Source organism: Procambarus clarkii, chromosome 49 (assembly GCF_040958095.1).
Source record: "Procambarus clarkii isolate CNS0578487 chromosome 49, FALCON_Pclarkii_2.0, whole genome shotgun sequence".
NCBI classification, from domain to species: Eukaryota; Metazoa; Arthropoda; class Malacostraca; order Decapoda; family Cambaridae; genus Procambarus; species Procambarus clarkii.
The window spans coordinates 17,565,281-17,585,711 of NC_091198.1; the positions used below are offsets into that span (position 1 = coordinate 17,565,281).

Consider the following 20,431-nt stretch of genomic DNA (forward strand, 5'->3'; position numbering starts at 1 on the left):
ACACCGCTACCACCCTGGGGGACAACACCCAGACTCCCCGCGCCTCACCTCATGGCTCACATATACGGGACAACCACGTTAACAAGATGAGGACGCGCGCGATAATTATAAGAGACGATAGGGAGGCCCCCAACGATGATGGGGAGACTAGAGAAGGTGACAAGATCAGACCAGCTTCTGAGGTCCCAAAAGGATAAAAGGCTTCAAACACATTGAAAACTTTCTTAAGAACGTCTTGGAGGGCTAGAGGACACTTAACAATTATGAATATATTTGAAAATGTTCGGAAGACCCGTCTCGTACCTTGTTTGTTATCGCGTATAGTTTTTTGTTTATGATAATAGAGAGCAGGAGTTGTGAGTTAGTAACACGGTTACTTCTCAACAAGGTGGAGACCCATTAACAGAAAACGAATCCCAGGAAGGCGTAACTTAATTAAAGCGAGAGGCACGAACAACGGAGATGTGATAACGCTGGAAGATTTACAATGTTACCAAGACTTTTATACATTTTTACAGCTTTGAAGAAATCTTAAGAAGTAGGAGAGATTCTTCAGTGAACTGGGGAGGTTTAACGTTTGTTTTTGGGAGGCCCCTCAGTGCTGGGAGAACCTTGGAGAGACATCTCTTCATATCTTGGAGAGATGTGAAGAGATTTCAGAATTTACCTGAGGGGCCACTAACACTCTGGTGGCCTCGACGCGGACAGGAAGCCGATAGTTTCTAACTATTGTTCCTTGTTCGTATTTACCCACAAACAGGTGGGCCTCCATTGTCCACCCTGGGTGACACTGGACGCCCACTCCACCCTGGGTGACACTGGAGGCCCACTCCACCCTGGGTGACACTGGAGGCCCACTCCACCCTGGGTGACACTGGAGGCCCACTCCACCCTGGGTGACACTGGAGGCCCACTCCACCCTGGGTGACACTGGAGGCCCACCCCACCCTGGGTGACACTGGAGGCCCACTCCACCCTGGGTGACACTGGAGGCCCACCCCACCCTGGGTGACACTGGACGCCCACTCCACCCTGGGTGACACTGGACGCCCACTCCACCCTGGGTGACACTGGAGGCCCACCCCACCCTGGGTGACACTGGAGGCCCACTCCACCCTGGGTGACACTGGAGGCCCACCCCACCCTGGGTGACACTGGAGGCCCACTCCACCCTGGGTGACACTGGAGGCCCACTCCACCCTGGGTGACACTGGAGGCCCACCCCGGGTGACACTGGAGGCCCACTCCACCCTGGGTGACACTGGAGGCCCACTCCACCCTGGGTGACACTGGAGGCCCACTCCACCCTGGGTGACACTGGAGGCCCACCCCACCCTGGGTGACACTGGAGGCCCACTCCACCCTGGGTGACACTGGAGGCCCACTCCACCCTGGGTGACACTGGAGGCCCACCCCACCCTGGGTGACACTGGAGGCCCACCCCACCCTGGGTGACACTGGAGGCCCACCCCACCCTGGGTGACACTGGAGGCCCACTCCACCCTGGGTGACACTGGAGGCCCACTCCACCCTGGGTGACACTGGAGGCCCACCCCACCCTGGGTGACACTGGAGGCCCACTCCACCCTGGGTGACACTGGAGGCCCACTCCACCCTGGGTGACACTGGAGGCCCACCCCACCCTGGGTGACACTGGAGGCCCACCCCACCCTGGGTGACACTGGAGGCCCACCCCACCCTGGGTGACACTGGAGGCCCACTCCACCCTGGGTGACACTGGAGGCCCACTCCACCCTGGGTGACACTGGAGGCCCACCACCTTTCCCACCTGGAGGGGGGAGGCCAGGTGCTCCCCCCGGCTTGCGTGACCCGTTGCCCCTAGGTAACCTGTCGCCTGAGATGACAATTATCTCCCGTTGTGTTGACCTGACCCAGCATCCTCTCCTGCCCCGCCCACACTCACGCCAACCCGTTCTCGCACTTGCTTATAGTCAATATTGGCTTATTTAATAAGCGCATATGTGACATACTAATGGATTGTAAATATTTTAGTTGACCTTGAAAAGCTTCATAGAAAACACCGACCTCACCTAACCTTCTTAGTACGTTAAGATAAGCATCTTATTGCTTCTTAATTACAATTATTACTTAACCTATACCGTTGATAGGCACTCACGCACCCGTCAACACTACACAACACTTACACACAAACAACGTACACCCAGTCATGCACTTGAGTGTTGGGGGGGGGGTGTAGTAGTGTAAGTCAGTGTCCAGGACATACTCTCGCAGGTCACAAGGGGTCCAGCCATAATTATAACAGGTGATCAAGTAGTTGTAATTGGAAGAAGCTTGACAAAGGATTGTCTCCATTAGTACAGAAATTGAAGATAAAATAACTGGAAATAGAGAAGTTGGTATAGAGCTTGGCCATGACTATTGAGAGTGGCCCTAGTGAACACACTTGCTATACACACAGCTTTATATTACATGTCAGGGTCACTCCCTTATTACACTCCCTTAGTCAAGTCAGATAACAACTTTAGTCCTAGATGGTGGTACATATATATGTGGTTGTCTTACAGCATTAGTGTAGCACTAACGATAAGAGTTATCACAGGTGGAATAACACAGAACACATATAACACAGAACACACATAACACAGAACACACATAACACAGAACAGTGTTATTGACTAACTGCGAAGTATTTACAAGAACACTATGTTACGGCCCTCTCGGGACGCAACGGGGTTCTTGCTCTGATGTTGTTAGAGGAAGATATATGTATCCGTTCCCGAGCCAGTAGTGGCTATCAAGAGATGAGATCCGTGACGCAAGTAACTTAAAGGGAGTAGGGAAAGAAAGCTAAGAACTTAATATTATATAATGTCCGTCACCAATAAATAATATATAAAACGGTTACACAAAGGGGGGGGGGGTATTAACACTATACAAGGGGATTAATCCATAATCGTTGTCTTCTGCTGAAGACTCTGGTGCCACACCACTTGGTGCTGAGTCCTTGGTGCTTCTTCGTGGCCTCAAGACGTGTCCTCTGAGAATGCCGAGCCTACCCGGGCCACAGGTCAGCCAAAACGCAGGTCCACTGGGGGCACCGTCGTGGAGGCCGTCAACCACACGTCCAGCTGGTCTGCTGGCAGGTACTGAGCCACCAAGGCTGGTACGGCCACTCCACGAACGATATAAGGGGTACGCCCTAGACAGGAGTCTCGTGTGATATCACAAATCACCCTCCTGTCCTCAATACCCCAGTGGATGATCGTCTCCAACAGTCGGTCCCGGGTAAATCCTCTTACTGCCACTCCACTGGCAGGCTAACACATCACAGTGTTCTTCCGGGGGGACGACTTCACAACAGCTGCAGCAACGTCCAAGGTATGGAGACTGGCTGCCTCGTGTAGACTGACTCAACCTTCAACACAGTGGTCCCAGGTCGACTCTGTAAACAGACACGTCATCAATAACTGGGACACTAAAACACCTCACTTACGGGTTCGGGCGCAAACACCTGACGTATCCAGTCCATAGATGGCGCTGTCGTCGGAGCACCACCTCCCCAGAGGTCAGGAGCGGCTGTGTTGTGAGCTGCACAGGACTGGAAACTGGCCCCTGTGGCCGATATTCGCCGTCCTCATCCGGTGTCGTCGTTCGTTTGGCGGGGGTTTCGGGAGCTGACCCACAGATGGCGTAGTCGTTGCTGCTCCTTGCTCGGACGCTGGATCCAGGGTTCGTAACGCACTAAGACAAGTGGACCATTTAACGTGGCCTTCTAGCTATGTTAGGGTTGCCCGGGCTCGTATATGTCTGCTTGAACAAAGTTGCATCTTATACGGATGATGAGACGAAGAGACCAAGATGGAAGCTTGAGACTCTGATGTGTCATAGAGATGTTAGAAAGTTTTCATTTAGCATAAGGGTAGTGAGTAAATGGAATGACCTAAAGGAGCAGGCTATCTTGAGGTTATCTTCAGATGATTTCGGGGCTTTTAGTGTCCCCGCGGCCCGGTCCTCGACCGAGGCCTCTTTTTTTTATAGACACCCCCCCAGGAAGCAGTTTCCCCGTAGCAGCTGTCTAACTCCCAGATAGCTATTTACTGCTAGGTAACAGGGGCATCAGGGTGAAAGAAACATTTTGGCCATTTGTTTCCGCCTCTACCAGGGATCGAACCCGGCACCTCAGGACTACGAATCCGAAGCGCTGTCTACTCAGCTGTCAAGCGCTTAGGCTAACCCCACTCATAACTTTAAAAGCAGGTATGATAGGAAAATAGGCCAGGAGTCTTTGCATTCGACAACCAGCGGTTAGAAAAGTGGGGTTAAAGAGCTAGAGCTCGATCCTGCAGGCACAAACAGGTGAGTACAAGCATCCCAAAAGGTGGCTTCGGTGCTGAGTGGAGAGCACTTAGGGGGGGGGGGTCGTAGTCCTAAGGGCCCAGGCTCGATTCCCGTCCGAGGCGGGAACAAATGGGCAGTGTTTCTTTCACCCCTGGTGCACCTGTTCACCTAACATTAAATAACTATCTGGGAGTTCGACAGCTGCTCCGGGCTGCATCCTGGGGATGTGTGTGTGTGCGTGTGTTAGAGAAATATATGTAGTAAGTATAATAGAGGAAAACTAGATTGGTTAAAAAGGCGGGGTCCAAGAGCTAATAGCTCGATTGTGCTGACGTAAATAGTAAATACACATACTAGGACTCCAATAATTCCCATCCAATAACAGATGGAAAAGGGGAAGGTGGTGGTTGTAATTTACAACCCAACAAACATGAGACCCATGAAGGAATACTGTGGCTACAGGCATGCTTAGATGAACTGCAGAGAGCAGCAGCAACAGCAGCAACAGCAGCAGCAACAGCAGCAGCAGCAACAGCACCACCAACAGCAACAGCAGCAGCAGCAGCAGGAGCAGCACACAATGGACATTAAAACTATTAGCTATGGGAGATCTAAATCACCGAGAGATCGATTAGAACTGGCAGTCTTGTGGACGGATGGAACGGTTTGGCGGATGGCTGAACCAGCGGCCATAGCTGCATCAGGGACCCCAAAGAGAAGAGTGGAGCCCTAGTTATACTCCTCAGCACCAGGAAGTATTATCAGATGAAAACACACGAGGCCACCTCCAGGTTTTTGCCTCGCGTGACCCCATGTGTAGAACTTCTCTCTGGAGCGTCACCGCTCTCTCGCAGACACCGCTGAACCTAATTTGCATATTTCCGTTCGCAAATGGATCTCGGTTACTGTTACTTGTTTCGTGGGATCGAATCTTCCGGGCACATTGTGTGTGTGTGTGTGTGTGTGTGTGTGTGTGTGTGTGTGTGTGTGTGTGTATGACCTCTGCCACCATGACGGGCAAGTTCCTCTGCTATAACAAAGGATTGGACATTCCCCCCAATCAAAAATAAACTTTTAGTTGCTGGTTATAAACTGGAGAATCATTCAGGTGAGCTTCCTCGTTACTGATACACCAACCCTGAGAACACCCACTGAGATGCTACCTGTTTGGATTTCAATTATTTTATTAATTTAACGACATAAGACATTACAATTAGTTGTGTGCAAAAAAATCGTTGGTTTGTAAATAAGAGGCATTCATAACAGTTTAGTGAGAGTTTGGTTGGTTATAAATAGATGCCTCGTATGCGCCAGGAGGTCTTAGGCATTTTCCTTAATTCTTACTTTGTTAGTTACATGTTAGGTACAGTTAAGAGGGTTGTGTAGAGGCGGAGGCAGGTGAGACAAGCTGGGGCAAGATCATCACGGGAACTTAGTTATGTGATCTCTTCTAACATCGTTGCTTTCCGTAGCACCTTTACATTGTGTTTACATAGTGGTAAAGCTCTTCTCTCCCTCTCCCTTCTCCCTTCTACCTCTACCTCTCTCCATACACACACACACACACACACACACACACACACACACACACACACACACACACACACACACACACACACACACACACACACACGACTCAACACCGCGTCTGGAGTAAGGATCAATTACAATAATCAGATGTTCAGTCAGGGAAAGCAATGGTGTCAGCAAGAATTATATTTGCTTGAGAGAAATACAGTGACTCGTTACACGCTAATATTAGTCATTTGTAATAGTAAGCGAATGTTAGGTGCATCATTAGCTGTAATGTAATAGAGATGTCCCTTGGGGTCCAAAACACATCTCCTCCTTCCCTTCACTGTGGCCTCGTCCTCTACACCTCTACACTCACTACCTCCAAACTGTCACAACTCTTACCTCTTACCCCCCCCCCCCCCTCGAGTCTTTTTCTCATCACAACTCTGTTTGCCTCCCTCCCTCCCTCCCTCCCTCCCTCCCTCCCTCCCTCCCTCCCTCCCTCCCTCCCTCCCTCCCTCCCCAACAGTTTCCGTAACCCACAAACTCCACTCCTCCCCCCCCCCCTTCCGCTCTGCTTCCTCCCAAAGAGCTCCTCTTGTCTCCCCGTAACTCTGAATCTTTACTCTATCCCAATATATACCAACATAGTATAAGTATTGAAGTGACATTAAAGCATAGTACGGGAGAGAGAGCGAGAGAGAGAGAGAGAGAGAGAGAGAGAGAGAGAGAGAGAGAGAGAGAGAGAGAGAGAGAGAGAGAGAGACAGAGAGAGACAGAGCGAGAGAGAGAGAAACGAAGAGAGCGAGAGAGAGAGACACGAAGAGAGCGAGAGAGAGAGAGAGAGAGAGAGAGAGAGAGAGAGAGAGAGAGAGAGAGAGAGAGAGAGAGAGAGAGAGAGAGAGAGAGAGAGAGACGAAGAGAGCGAGAGAGAGAGAGAGAGAGAGAGAGAGAGAGAGAGAGAGAGAGAGAGAGAGAGAGAGAGAGAGAGAGAGAGAGAGAGAGAGAGAGAGACGAAGAGAGCGTCTCAAGCCACATAATGATGGGAAGAAAGACGCACGGGAGACAATGGAGGAAGCAAGACTGTTGACTCAGAAGAAGAGGGGGAAGACATGATGGAGCAAATAGAGTGAGACGTCTCATCAAAGGTCGAATCAGGCAATAGTGATGACGGATGACTGTGAGAAACAGATTGAGGAATTTAAGTGAGAAATTTGAAAGCAAACTGTCCAAACTGGAGAGCAACTACGGAATTTCAGAGTGAGGGAGGCGACAACTGAGGAACAACAGTGCCAGGAGAGAATAATGAAACAGGACGCTGAAGCTAAAAACTTTTGGCAGAAGAAATGGAGAAAATGAAAGTAACTTGGGAGAACAAAATATAGGAGCTACATGCAAAATGGGAACAAAAAGATAGAAGTTGCCTGATGACACGAACAAAGCCCAAACGAAGGAAACAGAAAAAATTATGCATTATGCCAAGAGAGGCCACCAACCGTTGAGGCTGGACTCAACGGTTTTAACGGGTTCAAAATTTGAACCCTGTAAATGGTACCACGTGGGCCCAAGTAGTCAGTAGTGACAACGTATTGGAGAAGCGATGATGGATGTTGCCCTCCAAATAGCAAATTCACAGATAATGAAAGAACAGACTAGGAGGAAACTACAGAAGGAGTGAACGATAATCATTTAGTCACTGCCTGAAGGAACAGCAGCACAAACCAAAGCGAACCACATGCTTTTTATGATAGTCAGTCGTGGAGCTCCTGAGAGAACTATGCTTTTAAGAGGCAAAAAATAAAAATATGTTAGAACTGTTCAGACAGGCTGGGGTCATATACTAATCACAAAAAAAACAGGAAAACTAGACCACTGAAGCGATATTTACGAATGAAGTTGCTCCAAGAATCATGATATGAATCGAAAAAGTGATTTCAGACCTCTGAGGGAATTTGAAATGGTCTACCTCTGAAATGATATAAGCAAGGAGGAACTAAACAAAAATATAGAAGAAAGAAGAGGCCGAAGCAGAGAGAAGGGTTGAAGGGAGGAGAGTGGACAGCAAGAGGAGTGATACAAGAGATAGGAAACTTACAGTTTACCCAGGAAAAGTGAGAACAACACACACACACACACATAACAGCAATATAGTGAAAGAATATATAAATGGTAACACGAGGAACAAACAGCTAGAACCCCAGGTAGGAGCATTCGGCTCCCATGCAGCCCTGACCTGACCATGCAGCCCTGACCTGACCATGCAGCCCTGACCTGACCATGCAGCCCTGACCTGACCATGACCATGCAGGCCTGACAAGGAACCCAACACTACAGAACACCTCCAGATCCTGCCAGACCGAACACACCAGACGTCCAGCACCCCAGCTCTTGTTGCTGTTTAAGATTCGCTACCTGGAACAATAATTTCCAGGTAGCACGGACCTATGGTGAGCCCGTACCACCCAGTTCTCACCACACTGCCTCCAACATCTACCCCCCACACCCAGGCTAGATACTAAGTGTGGGTAAATATGATCAAAGTGTGAGAAATAAGTCTCTGCATCAATCTAAGAACGTTTGGAAGGTGGGGCCAGGAGCCTAGCTCGACCCTGCAAGCACATCTAGGTGAGTACACACACACACACACACACACACACACACACACACACACACACACACACACACACACACTCGCAGCTGAGTGGACAGGGCTCGGGGGTCGTAGTCCGTAGGTACCCATGTAGAAGTTCGCAAACAGGACACCTAGGGGAGAACCCATGGCGACCCCATCTACTTGCTTATACATGTATCGTGATCCGGCCTGTACTCCTCTTGACATACCAGAAAACATTCTAAGGAAACTACTCCAAGCTTGTACTAAAGAGGCACCCTTCTTGAGCCCGGATGGGCACATGTATAAGCAAGTAGATGGGATCGCCATGGGTTCTCCCCTAGGTGTCCTGCTTGCGAACTTCTACAATGGGTACCATCGAGCAAAAGGTTTTAGTTGACATGAACTTGAAACCGGCCATATACTGCAGGTATGTTGACGACATTTTTACACAGGTACCTGATGTCAGACATCTACAGGAGCTGAAGGAGGCATTTGAGCAGAATTCTGTGTTGTGTTTCACTTACGAGATGGAAAAGGATGGAAAGCTGCTCTTTCTAGATGTAACAGTCATGGAAAGGAGCGGAGGTTTCCATACTGCAGTCTACACTAAGGAAACAAACATAGGAATGTGCCTAAATGCCAACAGTGACTGCCCAGACAGGTACAAGAGGAGTGTTGTTAATGCTTATGTCGACCGTGCTCTCAGCCACAGCTCAGGATGGAAGCAAGTCGATGAAGAACTCTGTAGGGTAAGGCAGGTCCTAGTCAACAACGGCTTCTCCAATGGTTTCAGTTGAAGACATCATAAGAAGGAAGGTGAAACGCCATGCAACCTCTGAAGAGACAACTAACACAACACCTATACCCCCTATTAGACTATTTTACAGGAACTTCTTTTCCACAGCTCATAAAACGGAGGAAAGGGTCCTGAAAGATATTGTTAATAGAAACGTTATCCCTACAGACAAAAATCAGAAGATACAACTGACAATTTACTCTAAAACCAAAAAAACGGCCAACCTACTCATGAGAAACTCTCCAGACACAAAGCAGAACGCTTTAAAAGAAACCAACGTCGTCTATGCCTTCAAATGCCCACTTGGGGACTGTAAGCCTCAAAGAACTCAGTATATAGGCAAGACAACAACATCTCTTTCCAAGCAATTAACGATGCATAAGCAACAGGGCTCCATTAAGGAACATATAATCTCTTCCCACAACCAGACCATCACCAGAGAAATCTTAGCAAACAACACAGAAATCATCGATAGATACAGCAATAGCAGGTGGCTTGACATCTGCGAGGCACTACACATCAAGAAGTCAACACCAGCAATCAACAGCCAATTAATGCACAACTATATTCTACCAACTTCAAGACTCCGCTCCAATATAGAAGCATCAAGAAATATGGGCCAATAGGCCCTCTGCAGTTACTTCCATTCTTACCTTCAATTTACCCAATTAATACCCATTGTTTCGTGTTCTGTTCTGTGTTGAAAGTTTTGTTCACCTCATCCAAAACTGTTGTAACATATCACCTCACCCAAATTGCGGGTATAAAATAAAATGAAAGCTGTTTAAATCATAGCATAGTAAGAACTGTTTAGTGTTTGCAGGTTATAGTTGTGTGTGTGTAAACTAAAAGTCTTTGAAAATGTAATAAGTTATTACGAAACGCGTTCAAGTGTCGCGTCAGACTAGAAATAAAAATGAATTTTGGAGAACTGATTTTTCAATTACCATCAACAGTGAAAAGAAACATAAGAAGTATTGAGAAAATTCGTGTTAGAATTATTAATCTTACTTTTTCAGTAATATTTAATAATAATATATATATATATATATATATATATATATATATATATATATATATATATATATATATATATATATATATATATATATATATATATATATATATATATATATATATATATATATATATATATATATATATATGTAATCAACTCATCCATGTTTCTGCGAGTGCTATTACATCCTCTTTCTTTTATATACACCCTGGTGCTTTTACCTCAACCATTATATTTCTTATATTTTAGTTATTTCTATAATAAGAGTTCAAACTCTTACTGATGATCATTCTTTCAGCTCAACATTTTCTACATGGTGTCGTAAATGCTATATAAGATCAATATATATTACTAATCTTAAAACTGTCATTACCATCTTCATTTTGTATTATGTTGCATTATGCTAATTTAAAATTTTAGACCTCTGGTCTGGGAAGATGAATCTCATCCGTAGGTAGTTGGTACAATGACGCCTTAGCTTCGTACAGAGTCTGTGTTCGATCCCAGATGGTCCAGCAAGTTGTACATCGTTCCTCCACTTCGGCCTCTTACCCCGGCACCGTGTCCTCATAGCTTTTCCAATTACTTGATAGTCATACCGTCTTAGTGCTTTCTCTTGATAATTATGTTGTCCCGTTGAGAGTGTTTTGTTCTCAGCTCTCCACCCTGGCAGTGCGGCTGTTCTCAGCTCCCCACCCTAGCAGTGCGCCTGTTCTCAGCTCCCCACCCTGGCAGTGCGGCTGTTCTCAGCTCTCCACCCTGGCAGTGCGGCTGTTCTCAGCTCTCCACCCTGGCAGTGCGGCTGTTCTCAGCTCCCCACCCTGGCAGTGCGGCTGTTCTCAGCTCCCCACCCTAGCAGTGCGCCTGTTCTCAGCTCCCCACCCTGGCAGTGCGGCTGTTCTCAGCTCCCCACCCTAGCAGTGCGCCTGTTCTCAGCTCCCCACCCTGGCAGTGCGCCTGTTCTCAGCTCCCCACCCTGGCAGTGCGGCTGTTCTCAGCTCCCCACCCTGGCAGTGCGCCTGTTCTCAGCTCCCCACCCTGACAGTGCGGCTGTTCTCAGCTCCCCACCCTGACAGTGCGGCTGTTCTCAGCTCCCCACCCTGACAGTGCGGCTGTTCTCAGCTCCCCACCCTGACAGTGCGGCTGTTCTCAGCTCCCCACCCTGACAGTGCGGCTGTTCTCAGCTCCCCACCCTGAGAGTGCGGCTGTTCTCAGCTCCCCACCCTGACAGTGCGGCTGTTCTCAGCTCCCCACCCTGACAGTGCGGCTGTTCTCAGCTCCCCACCCTGACAGTGCGGCTGTTCTCAGCTCCCCACCCTGACAGTGCGGCTGTTCTCAGCTCCCCACCCTGAGAGTGCGGCTGTTCTCAGCTCCCCACCCTAGCAGTGCGCCTCGTATAAGGATTCTACATTTCTCTTTATCTTTTACGATATCTTGCATAAATTTGCTCAGAAATGCTTTACTCTCACCTTTGGACGACACGTTTAATATGTGTCCTCATATCCTTATATCAACACATAGATGATCCTCTAGTGATCATGTCTGCCTTTTGGCCTATGATTGAATTGTTGAAATGATTTACATTGGTTTTTTTTCCAATTCTCTGGTGACCTTTGACCTAGAACGTGCCTCTCCTTGGCTGACCTCAGGACCTCCTTGCTCGCCTTCTACTCTTTAGGGCGAGTAGAGTAGCCTCTGGCAGCCACAGCGGGAGGCTGTGACTGCCAGAGTCCACAGCGGGTAGCTGTGACTGCCAGAGTCCACAGCGGGTAGCTGTGGCTGCCAGAGTCCACAGCGGGAAGCACGTTCAGTATACATCGCCTACCCCGCTGCCTGCCCTGCTTTATGCAAGTCCACCCTACAAGGACATTCTCCTTTGCCAGAAGAAAACGAGCAGGTACAGAGAGACAAAGGAAGCAAACAAAAATAAAGAGTAAACACAGGTTGTGGAACTACAGGAAATGTTGAGGCTGGGGAAGTTAAGCAAGAGTGAGGAAGCGAGGGAGGTCTTGAGAGGGCTTGGGAGGTCTTGGGAGGTCTTGGGAGGGCTTGGGAGGTCTTGGTGGTCATTGTGTTACAGGCCCTGGAGACTCTTCCAGTGAAGTTGTTGACTGTAAGACGTTTGTGGCTCCCTATGTGGCGTTAATATGCCTCACCACACTGTTTGTCTAACCACATTCTCTCATTTACCACACCCTGGTGGTTCACCACACCGTAGTGCTTCACCACACCCTGGTGCTTCACCACACCCCTGGTGCTTCACCACACCCCTGGTGCTTCACCACACCCCTGGTGCTTCACCACACCCTGGTGGTTCACCACACCGTAGTGCTTCACCACACCCTGGTGCTTCACCACACCCCTGGTGCTTCACCACACCCCTGGTGCTTCACCACACCCCTGGTGCTTCACCACACCCTGGTGCTTCACCACACCCTGGTGGTTCACCACACCGTAGTGCTTCACCACACCCTGGTGCTTCACCACACCCCTGGTGCTTTACCACACCCCTGGTGCTTCACCACACCCCTGGTGCTTCACCACACCCCTGGTGCTTCACCACACCCCTGGTGCTTCACCACACCCCTGGTGCTTCACCACACCCCTGGTGCTTCACCACACCCCTGGTGCTTCACCACACCCCTGGTGCTTCACCACACCCCTGGTGCTTCACCACACCCCTGGTGCTTCACCACACTGTAATGCTTCACCATACCCTCGTGCTTCACCACACCCTCGTGCTTCACCACACCTTGGTGCTTCACCACACCCTCGTGCTTCACCACACCCTCGTGCTTCACCACACCCTCGTGCTTCACCACACCTTGGTGCTTCACCACACCCTCGTGCTTCACCACACCCTCGTGCTTCACCACACCCCTGGTGCTTCACCACACTGTAATGCTTCACCATACCCTCGTGCTTCACCACACCCGTGGTGCTTCACCACACCCTCGTGCTTCACCACACCCTCGTGCTTCATCACACCCTCGTGCTTCACCACACCCGTGGTGCTTCACCACACCCTCGTGCTTCACCACACCCTCGTGCTTCACCACACCTTGGTGCTTCACCACACCCCCGGTGCTTCACCACACCCTCGTGCTTCACCACACCCCTGGTGCTTCACCACACCCTGGTGCTTCACCACACCCTGCTGCTTCACCACACCCTCGTGCTTCACCACACCCGTGGTGCTTCACCACACCCTGGTGCTTCACCGCACCCTCGTGCTTCACCACACCCTCGTGCTTCACCACACCCTGGTGCTTCACCACACCCTGGTGCTTCACCACACCCCTGGTGCTTCACCACACCCCTGGTGCTTCACCACACCCCTGGTGCTTCACCACACCCCTGGTGCTTCACCACACCCTCGTGCTTCACCACACCGTAGTGCTTCACCACACCCTGGTGCTTCACCACACCCCTGGTGCTTCACCACACCCCTGGTGCTTCACCACACCCCTGGTGCTTCACCACACCCTCGTGCTTCACCACACCCCTGGTGCTTCACCACACCCTCGTGCTTCACCACACCCTCGTGCTTCACCACACCCCTGGTGCTTCACCACACCCTCGTACTTCACCACACCCTGGTGCTTCACCACACCCTGGTGCTTCACCACACCCCTGGTGCTTCACCACACCCTCGTGCTTCACCACACCCTCGTGCTTCACCACACCCTCGTGCTTCACCACACCCTGGTGCTTCACCACACCCTCGTGCTTCACCACACCCTCGTGCTTCACCACACCCTGGTGCATCACCACACCCTCGTTCTTCACCACATCCTAGTGCTTCACCACACCCCTGGTGCTTCACCACACCCTGGTGCTTCACCACACCCTGGTGCTTCACCACACCCCTGGTGCATCACCACACCCTGGTGCTTCACCACACCGTGGTGCTTCACCACACCCACATGCTCCACCACACCCTGGTGCTTCACGACAATTGCAGCAATCATCGCTCGGGGTCAACAGAACCACAGACCTCTGTTGCACTAGCTTTTATTTCCTGCCTCAGAGGGTCGAGAATTGCCCGCATGGCCTTCAAGGAGCCTTGTCATGACCTCATCCTCTACTCTATCTAACATGTCCAAAATAAGTCAGGCTAAAATAATTAGCCCATTGTAATTATATTCCTTCTCTGGAGGATGATGAACTGTTGGACGCCAGAACACTGAACAATGTCACCCGCCCTGGTCCACAGATATGTGACCCCGCCCTGGTCCACAGATATGTGACCCCGCCCTGGTCCACAGATATGTGACCCGCCCTGGTCCACAGATATGTGACCCGCCCTGGTCCACAGATATGTGACCCCGCCCTGGTCAACAGATGTGTGACCCGCCCTGGTCAACATATGTGTGACCCCGCCCTGGTCAACAGATATGTGACCCGCCCTGGTCCACAGATATGTGACCCCGCCCTGGTCAACAGATATGTGACCCCGCCCTGGTCAACAGATATGTGACCCCCGCCCTTGTCAACAGATATGTCACCCGCCCTGGTCCACAGATATGTGACCCGCCCTGGTCAACAGATATGTGACCCGCCCTGGTCCACAGATATGTGACCCCGCCCTGGTCAACAGATGTGTGACCCGCCCTGGTCCACAGATATGTGACCCGCCCTGGTCCACAGATACGTGACCCGCCCTGGTCAACAGATATGTGACCCGCCCTGGTCAACAGATATGTCACCCGCCCTGGTCAACAGATATGTCACCCGCCCTGGTCCACAGATATGTGACCCCGCCCTGGTCCACAGATATGTGACCCGCCCTGGTCAAGAGATATGTCACCCGCCCTGGTCCACAGATATGTGACCCGCCCTGGTCCACAGATATGTGACCCGCCCTGGTCCACAGATATGTGACCCGCCTTGGTCCACAGATATGTGAACCGCCCTGGTCCACAGATATGTGACCCCGCCCTGGTCAACAGATATGTGACCCGCCCTGGTCCACAGACATGTGACCCCGCCCTGGTCCACAGATATGTGACCCGCCCTGGTCAACAGAAAAGTGACCGGCCCTGGTCTCCAGGAAGCAGGGACCGTAAGAGAGACTAACCAACCTGGTCTTTAAAATGACAAAAATAACCTTTGATCTGGAGGTTGTGAAGTGGTCACGAGGACAGCTTGCGGGCAAACTCGCAAATTGTCTGTCGAATATTAGAGCAGGTGCAACCCTTCAGTTCCTCAAGGTCGCTCCAGGCCACCGTGGGGCTTTGTACCAAGACTCCGTGTCCGAGGGGTGTCCCGGGGCACCGTGGGGCTTTGTACCAAGCCTCCGTGTCCGAGGGGTGTCCCCGGGGCACCGTGAGGCTTTGTACCAAGTCTCTGTGTCTGACGGGTGTCCCGGGCCACCCTGAGGCTTTGTACCAAGACTCAGTGTCCGAGGGGTGACCCGGGGCACCGTGAGGCTTTGTACCAAGACTCCGTGTCCGAGGGGTGACCCGGGGCACCGTGAGGCTTTGTACCAAGACTCCGTGTCCGAGGGAGCTACTTAGTTACCGTGTCTTTGGTAACAAGTCAATGTACTCTGGTAACAAGTCAGTGTACTTTTTCATTCAAGTACGTACAAGACCGGGTTAGCGCAGGTGAGCACAGTGGCTTACGTTCTCGGCACACAATCGACGGACCCGAGTTCAGTCCCCTGATGGGACAAAAACGGTTGGGCACTTCACCTAACAGGTACCCGGGGAGTTGGGCAATTGTTATGGATCACATCTTGGGGGGAAGGTGAGTAGTTGGCCTAGAGCAATGGTTCTCAGCCATGGGGTCGAGGGACCGTGTATTGTTCTGTACTCCAACACAATAACAATCACTTGTGAGCGTTGAACTCACTGCTTTGTGTCATCACTGACGTCCACTTTTGACTGAGAATAACAACGCCGAGGCTTGTGGCATGTGAATATATGTATTTGTAGTGGCAATGGCGATTGTTAATATCCGGTTCCTCTCCCCCCCCCTCCCTCCCCCCCCCTCTCCCCCCCCTCTCTCTCTCTCTCTCTCTCTCTCTCTCTCTCTCTCTCTCTCTCTCTCTCTCTCTCTCTCTCTCTCTCTCTCTCTCTCTCTCTCTCTCTCTCTCTCTCTCTCTCTCTCTCCTCTTCTCCTCTTTCCTACCTACCTGCTCCTTACCGTCCTTCCTTTCCTCCCTCCCTCCCTCTTACACGCCATTACTCACGAGTGTACATGCGGCTGGTGTACACAGGGACTGAAACGTGTCTGGTGTTCGTGTTGCAGACAAAGTGTGCAAGCGGCCCTGGACCTTCGAGAGAGTCCCTCACATGATGCTCAAGGACCTGGACGACGCCCGTATATTCACCTCTACGAAGGAAGGTTGTCTGGCCGCGTGTCTCAACGAGGTGAGTCATGTCTTAGTTGAGGTGATGCATGTCTTAATGAGGGCTAGCGTAAGGCTGAATGAGACGAGTCATATCTCCGTAACGCCTAGCTAAAGACGGTCTGAAAGAGGTTAATCTAGGTCTCGCTTCATGCACGTCGGCCTTCAATCCCCGACCGTCCACAAGTGGTTGGGGGCACCATTCCTTCCCCCCCCCCCCGGCCCATTTCAAATCCTTATCCTGACCCCTTCTCAGTGCTATATAGTCGTAATGGCTTGGCGCTTTCCTGCCTGATAGTTCCCTCCCCTTAATATTGCTGATTCCATGTAGTAGACATGTCTTAGACCAGAGGAGTCTGGTAGATGAGTTTAGATGAAGTCATTCTAGGAGACATGTCTTAGACGAAGCGAGTCTCAAAGACACGTTTTATTGTGGTGAATATAATTTTAACTTGTATTTATCATCTAAATGATTTAATACATATTGTGAGAACCTACATTTTAGTAAAATTAATTAGCAATTAAACATTCTCTAAAGAGTTGTTCATTAATACTGCGGCTTAACAGCCTTAGGACAACCAATCACATTTCTCATTGCACTTAACTCCTCTTACTCTACAGCTCGTCTTGGTATTATCTTTAGTCTTAAGAGACCATTAAGTTACACTTGTGGTCACCTGCTCACCCCTAAACCCAATTTATTTTGGTTTATGTATCGGGAATTGTGAAGATCAACTTCTCCTGTCACTTTGTGATACCTGGTTGATGGGGTTCTGGGAGTTCTTCTACTCCCCAAGCCCGGCCCGAGGCCAGGCTTGACTTGTGAGAACTTGGTCCACCAGGCTGTTGCTTGGAGCGGCCCGCAGGCCCACATACCCACCACAGCCCGGTGGATCCGGCACTCCTTGAAGAAAACTGTCTAGTTTTCTCTTGAAGATGTCCACGGTTGTTCCGGCAATATTTCTTATACTCGCTGGGAGGACGTTGAACAGCCGCGGACCTCTGATGTTTATACAGTGCTCTCTGATTGTGCCTATGGCACCTCTGCGCTTCACTGGTTCTATTCTGCATTTTCTTCCATATCGTTCACTCCAGTATGTTGTTATTTTACTGTGTAGATTTGGGACCTGTCCATCCTTAATTTTCCATGTGTGTATTATTTGATATCAATTGTGGGTTTCTATTATAATTTAAATAAGAGGTAGATTGGAGTACGTATTATAAAGTGCGTTTCTACCCCTAGTGCTCTAATCTACCCCTAGTGTCCTCATCTACCCCTAGTGCCTTCATATACCCCTAGTGCCTTCATCTACCTCTAGTGCTCTCATCTACCCATATTGCCCTCAGCTACTACTAGTGCCACAATCTACCCTAGAGCTATCATCTACTCCTACTGCCCTCATCAACCCCTAGTGCCTTCATCTACCACTAGTGCCCTCGTCTATCACTAGTGCCCTCATCTACCCCTAATGCCCTCCTCTACCCCTAGTGCCCTCATCTACCACTAGTGCCCTCATCTACCCCTAATGCCCTCCTCTACCCCTAGTGCCCTCATCTACCCCCACCCACAGCAAGTTCATTACACACGTTCACCACCACATACAGATCAATAACTCTCGCCCTCCTCACCCACAGAGCAGGTTCATAACTCCTCCTGTTCACCCACAGAGCAAGTTCAAGTGCCGGAGTGCGGAGTACAACTACGTGACTCTACAGTGCCAACTGAGCCAACATGACAGAAGGTCGGCGGGGGTCAAGATACAGATGGTGGAGACCAAAGGTGTAGACTACTTTGAGAACCTGTGTCTCTCATGTGAGTACCTCACAGAACCTGTGTCTCTCATGTGAGTACCTCACAGAACCTGTGTCTCTCATGTGAGTACCTCACAGAACCTGTGTCTCTCATGTGAGTACCTCACAGAACCTGTGTCTCTCATGTGAGTACCTCACAGAACCTGTGTCTCTCATGTGAGTACCTCCACAGAACCCGTGTCTCTCATGTGAGTACCTCACAGAACCCGTGTCTCTCATGTGAGTACCTCACAGAACCTGTGTCTCTCATGTGAGTACCCCACAGAACCCGTGTCTCTCATGTGAGTACCCCACAGAACCTGTGTCTCTCATGTGAGTACCCCACAGAACCTGTGTCTCTCATGTGAGTACTCCACAGAACCTGTGTCTCTCATGTGAGTACCCCACAGAACCTGTGTCTCTCATGTGAGTACCCCACAGAACCTGTGTCTCTCATGTGAGTACCCCACAGAACCTGTGTCTCTCATGTGAGTACCCCACAGAACCTGTGTCTCTCATGTGAGTACCTCACAACGGGAGACCGATGGACAGATGTTTTGTGTAGTTCCTGTATCTGACAACAGGCCGTCGATGGACAGATGTTTCTGTCCATCGACGGCCTGGCCATTTTCTTCCAGAAAAAGGAAGTTTAATGATAAGGAAGGCGCTATGCTCTGATGAGTGGCTGAGTTTCCACGATTAGATTAATTGCGCGCGGAGCTATAATTACTCATTAACACGTTGATTAAATCTTCAGATACCAGTTTCATTGACGACTTGGTGTGAGAGATAGAGGTCAAGATCTCGTTGTTTCCGCGTGACACATGAGCTCTGTCACACGGGTCTGTGAGTTAAGGGTCCTCTGATAGGTTAGGTGGGCAGGAAATTCTCATAAAGTTTCAAAACGGTATGAAAAACGTTTATGGAAAGTTGGCTCTTCTAAGCTTGCCGAGTAAGCCGGACGACTCAAACAGAAAACGGAACAGTACGTCACTTTTGTGAGTCGATTTCATTTCAAATTACGTCCAAATTTGGCCATAGCGCACATACGAGCGAAAAGTGACGTTATTTTTAAGAGGACGGGTTGCTGTGACAGCCTCGGCGGCATTACCATCCCACGGCCAGCTATAACAAGGGTTGAGAGGGAGGGGGACTTTTAATTAATAAATAATAGCTATTCATTTCAATTTAATTAATAGTCCGCGGTATTAGTGCTATAGTTTGCATGAGAGCATCTTCTTGAGCAGTCTTGGTGTGATCTTGGAGACCAGCCTGGGGCCAGATTCACGAAAGCACTTACGCAAGCACTTACGAACGTGTACATCTTTCCTCAATCTCTGACGGCTTTGGTTACATTTATTAAACAGTTTACAAGCATGAAAACTTGCCAATCAACTGTTGTTATTGTTATAAACAGCCTCCTGGTGCTTCCGAGCTCATTAACTGTTTAATAATTGTAAACAAAGCCGCCAAAGATTGAGAAAAGATGGACAGGTTCGTAAGTGCTTTCGTGAATGTGGTCCCCAGGCGGTGATGGCCGCGTGTCTCGAGGGAACGTTACCACCAGCTGGTGAACGGCCGCACCAAGAAGGGCTCACACCCTCACAGACCATGCCCCTGGAAACACAACCCGAAACTGTCACTATTTTCCGCTTGTTACAACTTGTAATAAAGTTGTTACATCTTGGCTTAACGTGTTTATGACGTATTAGAACGTTGTTACAACTTGCTATATTGGTTGTTATAACTGGTTAGGAAGGTGTTAAAACTTGTTCGAACGTTGTACCAACGTCGTAGTTTCGGTGTGTGTTTGGCGGGGGATTTAGCAGTACTTGTAACCATGAGGACCATAGTACATATAGCGACATACAACATAATTAGAAAGTAAAAAGCTATACTATTCAATTTTGGACAAATTGGGAAATGTTTTGTATTTAGGCCTAACGCACACTATCCGAGGCCTAATATAGTACATATGTGTACTATACTAGGCCTATAGTACCTAGTATAGGTACTATACTA

The 20,431-nt window shown here is 49.7% G+C and overlaps 1 protein-coding gene across 2 annotated transcripts in view; it reads left to right on the forward strand.

Annotated features, from left to right (window-relative positions):
* Positions 1–20,431, forward strand: part of tyn (trynity) — a 98,578-nt gene that overhangs the window by 48,035 nt on the left and 30,112 nt on the right. For both annotated transcript variants that reach the window (XM_069303051.1, XM_045750097.2), the window contains exons 5-6: positions 16,519–16,640; positions 18,287–18,431. In XM_069303051.1, coding sequence (XP_069159152.1) covers positions 16,519–16,640; positions 18,287–18,431 — 267 coding nt within the window. The remainder of the gene's footprint in view (positions 1–16,518; positions 16,641–18,286; positions 18,432–20,431) is intronic.